This window comes from Sinohyriopsis cumingii, chromosome 1 (genome assembly GCF_028554795.1).
Source record: "Sinohyriopsis cumingii isolate HCF-2022 chromosome 1, ASM2855479v2, whole genome shotgun sequence".
In the NCBI taxonomy this organism is placed as follows: Eukaryota; Metazoa; Mollusca; class Bivalvia; order Unionida; family Unionidae; genus Sinohyriopsis; species Sinohyriopsis cumingii.
In genome coordinates, this window is record NC_142961.1 from 1,634,771 (window position 1) to 1,650,353 (window position 15,583).

At 36.2% G+C, this 15,583-nt stretch overlaps 1 protein-coding gene across 3 annotated transcripts in view; it reads left to right on the forward strand.

The window, feature by feature from the left end:
- LOC149806315 (nuclear receptor subfamily 1 group D member 2-like) overlaps positions 1–15,583 on the forward strand; it is a 41,044-nt gene that overhangs the window by 14,911 nt on the left and 10,550 nt on the right. For all 3 annotated transcript variants that reach the window (XM_089951500.1, XM_089951507.1, XM_089951510.1), the window contains exons 3-5: positions 8,053–8,492; positions 9,653–9,881; positions 12,848–13,072. In XM_089951500.1, the coding sequence (XP_089807626.1) occupies positions 8,053–8,492; positions 9,653–9,881; positions 12,848–13,072 (894 nt within the window). The remainder of the gene's footprint in view (positions 1–8,052; positions 8,493–9,652; positions 9,882–12,847; positions 13,073–15,583) is intronic.

Here is a 15,583-nt window from a genome sequence, read left to right on the forward strand (position 1 = left end):
ATACTCTCATATAAATACAGTCCATCTGCGAACTGCACATAATTAGATCTGTTGTCGCATAATGCACCGGCAGAGCTGGGTCTGTGCAGATTGTTAGGAATAATCAGTAGAACAAACAACATATACCCTGATCTACAGGCGTAATATGCAACGGCAGATGAAGATCTTTGTTGTTTGCAGTTTGACTCAATTTATAAGCGAGTACATACTCTATGTAAAAAACCACGCTTATAAGGCAAGAAATTGGCCCTCCCGTTGGCTATTCAACAGCAGAAAATTATTATCATTTTATGAGGCTGAACACGCGTATTACACCAAGGCAAAACTTGTTTGAAAATTTATGACAGGATATTTTATTTAATATTTTGTGTTTTATTGGTTAGCAAACTTTTTCTACTAAACAAATCCTGTTATGGGCCATACTAAATTTGCAAATTGGATGTAGGAAATAACACGAATAAACATGCACCTCACTAGCTTATATTCTCGTATATTTTGTTGTTGATATTGTTGTTGTTACTTTTACAACCCTCACATGGATATGTATCTTATTAAATGGAAAAATTCAAAAGTGGGACCATATTTGTTTCCTTGAAAAGACTCAACAAGAAATCAAAATACCTGTCTCATTCATGTATGAATGCATAGAGAATCGTCTGTCATGTCTTGGCGTTCTTACTTGTTTATCTGTTAAAAATCTACCTTTTGTCATTCATAACTTTCCTGCATTTAAAATTTTATTATGTTTTAAATGTGTTTGTTGTTGTTGTAGGATTTAACGCCATTTTTGAGCACACGATAGGCTATACATAGCAGCCAGTATTAATGGTGGAGGAAGAACCCGGGAAAACCCCGGAAAGAACCACCGACCCACGAGAAGCTACTGGCAAGCTTTCTAGCATACCTACATTTCCTGAATCCGAGACTCGAACCCACGCAGACATAGGTGAGATGGCAATGATCCGTAACGGAGAACGCTTTAGACCACTCGGCCACTCGGGGCCCCTTTTAAATGTGGAGATAAAATTCTTAACGTCTTGTAACAAGTGCGATCAGAATCAAACGTATTATTTTGCACCTTTGAATTACTGTCAAGGGAACGAAATCGAAACATTTTTCATACTCTGGAGCAAAATTGTTTGAAAATGATGAATTCCTGTTCATTTCTAAAGTATATATGAAAAGTGTATCATTCTATAACTATGATATATACAGGGTATGTTTTAACCATAAAGTGTTTTATACTTTTTTGATTGATTTCCTCTTCTGTGTCCAATGACATCAATGTATGGTATAAAACCATTTTGTAAACGAGTAGTTGATAGGCGAGAGTTTGCGATTTGTATTAGTTATCCGGGTTCGTGCCTACTACTACGTCCATTTAGATGTGTTTTACATGCGAGTGCATTGTCCGGCGCAACTTCTTCGCCCGAGAGCGTCCTAGTGACTATTTCGTGAGAGCCCCACTGCTTACTAGATATTCGGTGCATGTTTTGGTTCTGCCTAGAGGGTGCAAGCGCTCAGGTTACGTAAGTGTATACCCCAGGGGTGTAAAACTGAGGGTTAAAAAAAAAAAACATTGGTGTCAGAACTGGGGGTCAAACAAAACATGTAGGGGTCAAAAATGTACTGACAAAATCTTCATCTGACTCGTACTTTTTAAACCTGAAATAGGATACTGCAACTTGCACAACATAATCTCGCTCTCTCTCTCTCTTTCTCTCTCTAAACATACCAATAAACTAACAAACAAATGCATTGTCCATTCAAAGAATAATTTTATTAGTTCATTTGTCTTTTAAAATCATACTTTTAACAGTCTCCTTATAATCTTTTTGAAGCAATATTATAGACCAACATATTTCATAAAAGCCAATACAGAAAGCCTACTAAATCTTTTAACCAAATGGCAGTCAATTTACTGCCTGTCATAAAATGTATACTATCATCGATTAAATTGTACTTCGTCCTAGAACAAATTTATCTAAAACTCAAGGAGGCTAATGATTCATCATGTTTCTAATAAGTTACACTTATATTTTAAGATCTTTCGTTTACTGCAGCAAGTTAAAAACCTACAAAATCTGCAATGATCCCCTGACTGTGTAATCAAAATAAACGCATTTGCCTTGGCAAGTTTGCTGATTTCTTTGTTGTGAAAGAATGTCTTGGGTTATAATGTGTTCTCCAGATATCTTGTGGCGAACGAGGGCAGATTTTTTAAAATTCTTAAGCCCTGTCACGAAAGGATTATTCACTTTTGCAGTCTTCGCAATCACGCGATCCGAATTCACACCGGTAATAATAATAATAATAATGAGGACTTTGTATAGCGCCTAATCTTTAGAAGCTCTAAACGATTTACAACATTGGACAACACCTATAAGATAAGAAACATAATAATGTTATTACAAAAACAAACAACATGAAATTAGAAAAACTGTAAAAAATTAAAAAAACATGCTGAGAATATTTCAGGTAGGAAACATTATTAGGTCTTTAAGTTTGTTCTTGCAGTCGAAATAGGTGAGTTTTAAGAGCCCTCTTGAATGTGATCACTGTGTCTAAGTTCAGTGGGCAAGTCATTCCACGTCGCTGGGCCCTGGTATGCAAAAGGACGCTGTCCGTATGACTTTGTTTTCATAGTGGGAATAATGAGTATACGATTGTCAGAAGAAGAGCGTAAGTATCTTGCTGGTGTGTACACATGGGTGAGGTCAGATAGGTATGTTGGACTAGAGTCCGACAGTGAAATGTAGCACAGAGAACACATTTTGTGTTTGATTCTGGATCGAATGGATAGCCAGTGTAGGGTACAGAGCAGCGGGGAGGTGTGCTCTGATCGTGGTACTCTAAGTATGATCCGAGCAGCTGTGTTTTGAACTTTTTGAAGTTTCTGGAGTAGATATTGAGATGAACCAGACAGAATCGAGTTACAATAGTCCAGTCTTGAAAGTACGAATGGACACACAAGTGTTTTTGTGGCATCAGCTGAAAGATATTTGCGAATTGAGCTGGTGCGTCTCAGCTCAAGATATGCAGCCTTGCATATGTTCATGTCATGTTGGTGCAATGTGAGAGTACCGTCCAGATTAACACCTCGGTTTCGTACTGATTGTTTGAATTTAATGTTGGCGTTGCTGATATTTATTGTTAGAAGTAAAGGATGTGAATGAGAGAGTCTTTGTGTTGTGATTAGAATGGCCTCAGTTTTATCGTCATTCATCTGCAGCTTGTTATAAGTCATCCATGATTTCACATCAGAAATGCACCTCTCTACACCTTGGACGGTAGCATCAACTTCAGTTGGGTGGCTAGATTTGTATATTTGGGATATGCCGTATTCTAGTCAAGGGAATTATTTTCTCAATTTTTTATTAAAGTTAGATCCACAGTTACTCTTTTGTGTTCTGCTTCTTTCACTTTCTTTGCTAATGATTCTTAGTGCACGGCGTTTTAATCTGGAGATTACTTTCTAATGCAACAAGCATTGAGGTTAAACATCGAGATGACAGCTTGCTGAGCTCGATGGAAATCACGTGAGAGCTCGCGAGATTAGGGGAAGCTACTCCGTCATAACATTGCCTATGTTAGGCTGGTTCCTTATTTCGTACGTTCCTGCGTTGCACTCCGCTATGCGAATAGAGGAGCGCAACACAGGGAGTAAACAAAGCGGGGAACCAGTCAATGCCTATGCGCGAAGTATGCACGGTGCCACCCCTCGTCCAATGCATTGGATATTAAATAAATCCTGATCACATTATGCGAATCCTTTGCGTCAAAAAAAAAAAAAAAAAAAAAAAAAAAACGCACGGCAACAAAATGTGTGCGTCAATTTTCTGCAATGTGCGTCTCTGACGCACAAATGTGCGTAAAGGGAAACACTGGGTTACGTATCTGTACACGAAGTCTTCATAAGTTTTCCACTTCTGCCAATATGATCTTGAACTCGGCCGCGATATTGGTTATATCTTCTATGACCACCGATTTCAGCTTAGTAACTGTACTGGCACTGGTGTGTGCCGCTGCCAGAATATCTGAATAAAAACGTACGCGTTGATGTAGTGGTAGCAAAATTATTTTTTCAACGCCACCCGCAAGACCGGATGCTATTTATATAGTTCCGATAGCAAATCCGATTGGCGTACCCATGGTTATAATTCCTGCCACAACAAAAACAACGGCTGTTGCTGCGGAGAGTCCGCAAATAGAATCCGCGACCACATATACGCATTTGTATTTCGAGAGCATAACGGTCTTCTTGGCGATTTTGTCTTGCAGTTGTGGTTCCGCGTCGATTATTATTTTTGCATCGGTAACGCTGAGGTGTCCATGTCAATTTCTCTATTAATAAACATAATCGCGAGGTATCATTGCTCGAAAGGCTAACCTTATCAAGAAGCATGGCGATCGTGTGCAAGATTCACACAAACTTCCAACCAACTTAATTTTCTTCCTGGTACTACTGCCATGCTGCGATCGAAAATAGTTTCATGGGGGAATATTGATGTCTCTCAGAAGATTGTTTGTTGCACAGTTTCTTCTTCACATAGAACTACATTGATTACGCCCTACACCATTGGTGTCCTTAACGATCGTTCTCATTTTCATGCAAGGACTGTTATATGTGCGTCGTCATTGCATATTTGTATTGCATATTTGTAGTAATTTTTCATTTCTTGGTTGAGTCAGGGTTAGTTCAGTATAACTGACGGAAAATTTATCGCGGTGGGTTTGTCGGTGAATTCAACTTCATCTTTGTAGAAACAGTCCCTAGGCCTGTTGATGGTTTAGCTTCCATCGACTGTGTGTGTGATTTGTAATTTTAACGTAGCTGTAACAATTTTGTCAGTCATATCGCTACGATGTATGCAGTGTGACAGTTTATAGTGATGCCTAGCACTGGGGAGTCATGCCGCAGACATGTAGGATGATGTCCCACCCAGTCACATTATCCTGACACCAGGCCGACCAGTCCTAACACTAACCTCTTAATGCTGAGCGCCAAGCGAGGCAGCTGTTAGTACCATTTTTATAAGTCTTTGTTATGAATCGACAGGGGATCGAACCCACGACCTCCCGCATCGTAGTAATTGGACTGAAAAATTGTTAACGCTACGTTAAAAAATCCAAATCACACACACCAAAGATGGTTAATAACGCTCCATTCCAAACATACCTTTTTTAGAGCAGTGACGCTTTGTCTTATTGGCTCTTTCTGACGCTTATATTGTGCATGTCTCGGTTGTAAGTGTTTAAAGGTCGCTTACATGGTAGTACATACTTTCTCAACCATTATCGTATCTGGTATGACAATCTTTGTACCTCAGAATTTATTATATTAGCAGGTACACGAACAATAAGTTGAGCCATCGTATTGGCGATGGTCGTTCGACTGTTGTGAATATTTATGTCATTCTCTGAAAATTATAGGCACGCAGGATCAAAAATGTCTCAGACTAATTCTTCCCCCACAACATGTATCAAGCTTGTGGTACTGTCCTGGGAATTCTACAGCAAATCATTACTGCATCGGGGCTCTCGCGGATGAGTCTCAAGGCGCTCTCTGGGAGGGCAGTCGCTCCAGGCAATGCACTCGCGTATGAGAAAAACAGTGGAATTCTGTGTGTGTGTGTGTGTGTGTGTGTGTGTGTGATAGAAGGCGCGAACCCGGATAAGTACTAAAAATCTCAGACTTCCACCTAAAGTGTCCTTTGTATGAAGGTTGATTCAATAATTGTATCTTAAGACAAACGTTAATTTTTTACCTAAAAAAGGAGCCCGCATCGATTCATGAACAGTTGTCAACGATATTAATCCAATATATTATTGTAGCTATATATGGAAAATTCCTTAGATGCATCCAGTGATGTTTATTATAATTATGGCAGACAAAATACCACAACGAGAGTTAATTCATTTTTGTGACAGGAAAAAAAAAGCATGACCCATATCAGAGAAATGCATTGTATCATTTAATTTTAGTGACTAAAAATATTAAAGATTAAATTTTGCAAGTTCATTATAACTTCATAAATACATTTTGCTAGATGCTGGCCGTGGTATAAAAGACAGTTGCTGACGTAATGAAACCGCGACGACATCATTATGTGTCAGTTTTCAGCATTGCTTAATTTTTGAGGGCAGTTTTATTTACCGGTGCGCTTTTTGACATCTTTTCATAATTCATATAAAAGTTTAAATATTGGTGTAGAACATCAGTAAATAGTTCTGACACTGTTGTTAAGCCACATTTAAATTTTGACCCAAAAGTGACTCAGATACCAGCATAACAACAAATATGATGCCATTCAAACTTTTCCTTTTAGAAAGCAAAAAGACTGATTACGAATGTATTAAAATCGACAGGCTGTTGTAGCAGGGGGGGGGTCATTTTTTTTTTAATGATTTGGTGCGACATGTAATAATTGAAATTGCTACATTTTCCCGGGAATAATTCAGTGAATGACTATCTTTACTGTAGTTTTTTTGTTTAACGCCATTTTCTGCACATGACGGCCAGTATATATGGCGGAGGTAGATCCCGGAAAAATCCCGGGAGAAACCACACCGAAACACGGGAAGTTACTGGCAAACTATCTCATACTCCAACGCTGACCAAGCCTGGGACTTGAACCCACACGGTTAGGGTTGAGATGTCTGCTATCTGTGAAGGCGAGTGCCTTAAACCATTTGGCCATCTGGGGCCCTCAGATATCTTTGTTTCAGTCCAATAACTGGTAAGCTATGATCAAGTGACGGAACTCACACTATTTTCACTTTCATCAGATCTGATTTTTAATCATTATAACTTGTTAAGATTTCGAGTAGTTTAGCTTACGTGTTGGATAAAGCTACTGCTTGGAGCTTTATCATATACACGTGATTTTTTCTCTCTCGAGTATATTGGTCTTTAACAAAGATAATTATTTATCATGAATAAATTAATTTATGAATAAACAGTTTATCTCAAAATGTGTTGCAGTGTACGATGTAGAAATAGACAACGAATTAGCTCTTTTTCGTCGGGTACAAGTTTGTTTGGATTTCATTATGATAAACTGCGAATTTAGACTCGAGAAATGACGAGCCTTCTGTGAAAAGAAGATTCCTTTCCCAGTCCATGAGTTTAAATGCCGACAAAAATGTATATTTTTCCTTCAACCACGAAAATTGGTGGCTCCGAAAATAGAACGAATTCACCGTAGCAGGTTAGCAGTCTTTTATGCTCTCATTAATTTAGGGGGCGCTCACCAGTTGTTGTGTACTTTTGAGAGTGTGACATATGTAAGGTGAAGTTGTTTGCATTTAAAACATGCGTAGTGGAGATAATGTTGGCATACCTCTGTGCTACTTTGATGTAATATGGTGACATTTCTTTGGATATTGTACTTATGGAAATCGTACATGATCTAAGATCACTGCTAACTTAAATGGCTGCTCCTTTGTGCTAAAAGAATCAGCCTGAATTAGTCTCAAGTACACTATCTGTAGCACCTTTTAAAATAGGGAAAATTAATTTTGCACAACTAGACAATACCATCTTCTGAAAGTGCAATGGATGAATTACTACATATATAAAATGTATGAAAAAAATTTATCGGCCCTTTTTTAAAATACAATTTACTTCTGAAGTCAAGGAAGTGAAAATGACCAAACGGAGCTAGCATTGTTTGAAAGATGCACATCTGGAGTAAGGCCAAGCTGTATACTCTATAACCGATATTACACCCATCAGTCATACACCCAAGTAAAGGGAATTAAAGGTTCTTTGAACAGTACCTAAGATATACGAGGTCTTTTTTAAATAGTCAGTACAACCAGTGAGGAAACCTGGGAAAATTCTTTCTCTGTAAAATTATAACCCTATGCTACCTTAAAAATATACTAAAATGAAAGTTTCTTCTGGTTTTGCTACACTAATTGGTATTTTTAACAGGTTGTTTTTGCTTTGTATGATTACTGCTGGTTTTGAGGTGCCATACTTTTAGCATTTATAACACTCATTCTATGACATTATCATGCTTAGAAACCTCATATTTACATTTACAGCAATCAAAATTGGAAGATACACGTTAGCAAGAAAGTCAGACAATATAAGGGAAGTTAAGAAACTCAAGACCAAGGATTCTCAAGACGTTTTTAGATCCGATGAAAACGAAATTTCTTCCCTCCATTCGGGATCCGACCTTGCGCCAGAGAAATCAGGCTCCAGAACCCCAAGAAATTTACTCATGAGCTGCGACTGTGAGTCGGAGTATCCTAGTTTCATGGAGAATTACAGTGATAACGGCAAACGAGAATTCTCAGATGGAAGCAGTGATGCCATCCCTTCAGCGAAGAGAGCTAAAAGTAACAGTTCTTATAATTTATCAGAGGAGGAAATGAATAAAATGATTTTGACTTTGGTGCGGGCACAGAAGGTGTTGCAATCACAAGATATAGACTTCTATAATGCAGAAGTTCTTGGTGCACGACAAAGGGCTTATTCTGTAAGCACCTATACTTATTTCTTTACTTTTTTGAGCTATTTCATTTGTTTTGTGAACACCTCTTCTCTCTACCCGATCTGCAGAGTTCTTATTTCTGTTAATGTCCCTAATGAAGAACTCAAATGAAAAAGTTTCTTTTTTTTATTGCTTGAAGAGGTTTTTTCCATTATTCACCTGAAAATACAAAAGGGTATAAAAACGTTTTTGAAATTACTTCTGTGATTAATTTTAAGGTTTGTGTTACTTGCAGAATTGTTCAGTGAATGTAATACGTCATGTCATTAATAATAAGTTTTGTCATGACTCCTATTTTTGCAAAAGGGCAAAGACTACACAAGCAACAGCAAAAACATTTTAACATTTGCTGAATCTTTTATGATCAAGCTGATCTTAACAAAAGGCAGAAATGAATCTAATCCGCCATTTCCTTGAAAATGAAGCACGTTCATGGGTTTCGCTAATTAAACCCAGCCCTTGAGATTTAACAAAGGCAGATCCAGCAGTATCATTTATGGCGAGTGTAAACAAGCAGGTGAGGAGTCTGTGAGACATAATCTCTGGTGGGGGCTCTGGGGGCAAAGCCACCAAAGGTCTTACTTTTTATGCATTTCTGGGGGATAATTTTAACCTTCCAACCATAAAGAAAACTTTATAGTTCTTTTGCATTCAGTTTTTGCTTTTTTTGGAGTGGTGTATGCCTGTCTATCCCCTGTCCACCCTCCCCCTCGGGATCCACCGCTGTCGACATCCATAAGATTTTGTTAGTCCAGTGAAGAAATTAGCTGACAAGAGTGGGCAAGGCATCATATGACCAAAGGGACATAACTTCATCACTATATCTTATTCAAGTCTGAGAATTTATTAAGAAGTCAACCAAATGGATTTAAATTGGCAACAGAACAAAATTTATTGTAAATATAATTCCAAAACTTTTCATTCCAAACCTGATACAGGATTAAAAATATGAACACTTTTTGAGACATTGGTATTATTTTTTATTCTCTCTTTTGATGAACTATCAACATGATATGGACATTTTCAATCAAAGGGGAAAAAGGGGCTCAGACAAGCACTTTTTCTTTCAAAGTCCTTAAAGACTTGTTTTCAGCCAATAGTCCCTTTGACAGGGGACCATCCCCAATTTGTCCATCTTTTTGTAGGAGCAGTACAAGTTAAAAAAGGAGCTTTTTGGCGATATAACCACTCTGACAGACCAGGAGTATGAAGACTTCTACAGGAACACTGGCATCAACATTGATAACAGAAATGAAGTCATCCAGTGTTTCGTGGCATATCTGGACAGCAAGATTACCCGCATTGTCAGCTTTGCCAAGTCTGTGCCAGGCTTTTCCACTTTTCCAGTTGAGGACCAATCCAATTTGCTAAAAGGTAAATTTAATGAAGACTTTAAAAAGTTGAATGTTGCCTTGTCTTATTGTCACAGCAATGTTAAATTACTGCCTCAATAACTATATTCTTTCAAAAAAAATTCTTCAATAGAAAACAGTATGATAAATTGTTGTTAAAACTAATGCATATTGCAACACAGAAATATACTTATGACTTGTTATCAAATCCATTTTCCACAATTATCTGATATCCTGAGCAGTTTTGGAGAACATATGTTGCAGTGTACAAAGGATTGCAGTTCTTAGGCCATCAAGACCACCACTATTGCTTTAAACACTGATCCAGGATTTGGAATCTCAGCAGAGCCTCATTTACAACCTACATCACCTGAGAGCAAGATGTTAACTTGTAATAATCCCACCTAACAACAATTGTATTTTCAGTACAGTATTCCTGCTACATTCCTGTAAACAGTGTACATATTTCTAAATTCAGTGTACATATTTCTAAATTCATTGTACATATTTCTAAATTCAGTGTATGGTCACAATCACTCCACTCCTATAGCACTGCAACCAGTCTCCATTATGATTAGCAGTAGATAAACAGTCTAATCTATAATTAGATTACTCTGATATACTCTGAAGTCATTTATATATTGTTCCTTAGGTGGAAAATATATATATATATATATATATATATTCTGGAATAAAAATCTGGTGTTTTCCAATAAAATAGAACAACAGCAATATGGCTATGACAACAGCTGTCTTATGAATCATGTTGTCACTATTGATTGGATGATAATCATTATGACATTATGTTCTCACCAAACAACTTCGGGGGCCCCGAGTGGCCAAATGGTCTAAAGCGCTCTCCGTTACGTATCACTGCCATCTCACCTCTGTCTGCGTGGGTTCGAGTCTCAGATTCAGCCAATGTGGGTATGTGAGAAAGCTTGCCAGTAGCTTCTCGTGGGTCGGTGGTTCTTTCTGGGGTTTTCCCGGGTTCTTCCTCCACCACTAATACTGGCTACCATGTATAGCCTATCATGTGCTGAAAAATGGCATTAAACCCTACAACAACAGCAACAACAACAACAACAACCAAACAACTTCTAATTATGTCAGAGACTGACCTAAATGAAAATGATGCCAAGCTGACCTGCAATATTTGTACAACAACAGACAATTTGAAAATCTTGTTCTCACTGAAGAATATCAGAGATGGTTTCAATGCTTGACAGCTAAAAGGAATAAATGATCTTACCTTGAATTCCTGACCTATCTTTTTACCCAGTAAAAATCAGTCCCTTCATGGGACTCCTGTTTTTTTTTTAGAAGATAAAGTTGTCCTGTTGAATAATTCTATTTAAAATATTTGACACACATTTCAAATTTAGTTTTCATTACTGGTATACCTATGTTTAGTACATTTTTGAATAGTTTATCTAACTTTGATCAATTATGCCTTTAATATTTATCACAGTTGAAGTTGAAGCTCAACATTATGAAAAATTATTCCAAGGTCATGCTTCCATTAGAATTATCAATCAAGTAAAAATAGACAATAACTTAACTTTAGTGCCACCTGCCTTGTCATAGAAAGAGGCGGACATAGTATCTCTTTTTATGTACTTCCTTGCATCATGCATTTGCTTGTGCTCTATAACTTTAAATTCATTAGAGATTAAGGAATGAAACTTGGTAATTTTATGCATCATCAGTAGTTGTTGTTGTTGTTGTTGTTCTTGTAGGGCTTAACGCTATTTTTCAGCACAAGATAGGCTATACATGGTGGCCAGTATTTAATGGTGGAGGAAGAACCCGGGAAAACCCCGGAAAGAACCACCGACCCACGAGAAGCTACTGGCAAGCTTTCTCACATACCCACATATTCCGAACCCGAGACTCGAACCCACGCAGACAGAGGTGAGATGGCAGTGATCCGTAATGGTGAGCGCTTTAGACCACTCAGCCATTTGGGGCCCCGCATCATCAATAGATGGTGCATTGGGGGTCCCATCTTCAAGGTGAAAGTCATGGCTCAATATTTTAAGTTTTCCTTCATACTGTCCTTTCTGCTCCACAACCTTCAAGCTGTTTGAGGAATGAAACTTTATATACTTGTTTATCATGTATTTTATATTGAGATAATGAAATGAATCAGTGGGAACAAATTGATATTACCACAGTTTTAATGCCATTTTTATCACCACAACACAATATCATGTTCGGAACTACTTTCTTTTCCTGTTTATGAAATATATCTGCCCTTCTATATGTTATTCAGATTTGTGTTTCCATATTTAGGGCTATTTCATTTTCTTCCTTGTATGCTCACTCTCTCAGTCCATCAGGATGAATGGATCTTAAAATGTGTAGAGAACTGCACTATACATAAAAAGTACCCAAAGACTAAATGCAAATGACAAAAAGTAGGTGTCAGTGACTTGTTTTAGCCTGACCTGTTTCTGTTCAATATTCAGTCACACCCATGCAGTCTCATATATCTGTTACACTCTGCAACAAATTGTAAATGTTTTAAGGAAAAAACGCACGATTAAATGTAGTAATAAAATGTAACTCTCATCACAGATATAATTATATCTGAAATGATATTTGAAAACAATGGAGCAATGAGGAATAGATGAGTTTTGATTGCAAACTAACATTAAATGACAATTCGGGTGCATTGTCTGTTACCAAGCTAGATACCAAGCTTTAATCATTAAAGTCTCTTTAAATAATTTACCTTCTGAACTTGTCAAGTACAACAGCACTTTGATGTTTGCTATAGTAACCCCACCCCAACAAGGTTCACCCCATACCCTTCTACTGTATGACTTGTGAGCCATTTAAGGTAAATGAACAAAGTGTTGCATTTCAGCTTTGGGGTCCTATCTCCAAGATCACACATGCGCACACATGCACACACACGCACACACACACACATGCTTTAGCGTTCATAGAACTGAAAACTAAGTGAAGTTTTCTGTATTTTAGCTGCTCGGTTTGAGTGTGGGATGTTATCCTGGTACCGAGGAGTGAATACAGACCTGAATATTGCTGCCACAATGTGGGGGAAGGAGTACCACTTTGATGAAATCAAACATATCGTGGGCGAAGATTACCTTGCCATGAAATTCCAGTATGCCAGAAAATTGCAAAATCTTAAACTGTCCTTTGAGGAAGAGGCTGTGCTCAGAGGAATTGTTCTTACTTTTACAGGTATTGTTCTTACATTTACAGGTATTGTTCTTACATTAACAGGTATTGTTCTTATATTTACAAGTATTGTGGGAAAAATTTCTTACATTTACAGGTATTGTGGAAAAACATTTTCTTACATTTACAGGTATTGTGGATAAAAAAATGTTCTTAATTTACAGGCCATGTTCTTAAATTTACAGGTATTGTTCTTACATTTACAAGTATTGTGGAAAAACATTTTCTTACATTTGCAGGTATTGTGGAAAAACATTTTCTTACATTTACAGGTATTGTGGGAAAAAATTTTCTTACATTTGCAGGTATTGTGGGAAAACATTTTCTTTACAAACAAATTATTGGTCCTATTCTCCTGTTGTGGGACACATTTTTGAACAATATTTATTTACAAATTTTAACATCTTCTATAAACCCTCTCTTTGTGTCTCTTTCACTCTATGTATCTATCTATGTATCTATCTATCTATCTATCTATATATATATATATATATATATATATATATATATATATATATATATATATATATACATACATACATATAATAGAATAAAATAGAGACAGACAGTCATACATATAATTATATTGTTGTAAAGAATATACAAAAACATAATTAAAAAAATAATTATACGATTTTAAATTGTGCATTGGCATTAAGGCCATTAGGATACAAAGTATCTAACTTATGAATCCAATAAGTTTCTTTTATCAGTCTATTCATGTCACCATGCACAATATATATTGGCATGAAAGAAAAGTCAAGTAGAGAGTGATTATTGGTGTTAAAGTGTTTTGAAATATTAGAGGAAAACTGAGGATTTCTATAATTTTTTTATATGAAAGCAATGATTATTCATTCTCTTAGAAACTTGTTGAAGTGTTTGTCCAGCCTATTGCATGCTACATTTTTTACAGGTTATCAAATAAATCACATCAGTTGATATGCAGTTTGTGTTATCACGTAGAGAAAATACCTCTTTTGTATTAGCACTACTGAAAGAAGTACTTTCTCTTATGTTTGCACATTGAGAGCACCGGTGTCTGTTACATTTAGATGATGAAAAGTGTCTTTTTTATTTTCTGTCTGTTTGGTTCTAATTAGAAAATCCTGCAAATTCTTGGGCCTTCTATAAGCGAGAATTGGTTTATTTTTTGTAAAGTGATTTTATGCTGGTTTTATTTGATCAATTTAGGAGACTATAATATTTATTAATTATGCGACCTATATTAGGTAATGAAGGATTATATTGTATTGTGAAAGGAACTATATTTTTCTCTATTTTACATTCTGCTGTGTTTAAAGCCTCATGTTGAGTAATATTACAGGCTTTGTTCAGCACAGAATCAATTATGTGTGTTGGAAATATGTATGTAATTTATTCAACGAATTTTGTAACTGACAATCATCTGAAATAATGCATCATCGTCTTTTGGCCTGGCTATATGGTATACCATTTTTACATGACATGGGATGACATGAAGAATATTCCACATATTGGTGGATATTAGTTTCCTTGATATGAATATTTGTAGAGACAGTTATCAATATTTTTTAATACATTTACATTTAAAAATGAAACATGTGCACTAGATGTAGTATAAGTAAATTTAGTCATTGGGTGAAAATGATTTAGGCGATTAATGAATTTTGTTCATTTCTTCTGATGAGTGGTTCCAAATCATCGATATGTCATTTAAAAATCTAAACCAAACAAATAGATTTGACTTTTTGTTTTGAAGACAATCATTTTCTAATTTACCCATGAAAAGGGAAGCGTATGAAGGAGCCATAGGACTACCCATTGCCATACCCATTATTTGGATGTAATTTATATTATTAAATTGAAAATAATTATTTTCCAAGATATGTATTATTATTTTACAAATATCTATACTAGATAGTGTGATATTATTAGCATTGTTATCTAGAAAATATTTACACACTTCAATACCATCTGCATGTGGAATGTTGGTATATAGTGATATTACATCTAATGATACCAGGATTGAGCTATCAGATAGCTGTGGAATAGACTTCAACTTTTTTTTCGTGCCTAAAGAAGCATAAATGCGAAACTAGTTGCACAGAATTTTTGGCGTTTGTGTTGTTTTTTTAAATCCCAATTGTGTGTGTGTCTATATATATGTATGTATGTATGTATGTATGTATGTATGTATGTATGTATATATATATATATACACACACACACACATGTCTTCATTTCTCTATTACAAGGCATATTTAGCAATAAAATGTGAATTAGAATTCAGACAGAATGTTATTGAATGTGACTATATTAACATTATTGTTGAAGTAATTAGTTTTTAGTGGTAATTAATTAGACTGTTAATGACATTTACCGCATCCATAATTGAAAACAGTCATATAATACATTTCCTTGAAAAGCTTTATCTTGTATGAAACACAGCATCTAAAATTTGTCTCACAACACCATGATCATGCTGTTGATGTTGATGATGTTGTTAATGTTGATGATGTTGTTGATGTTGAG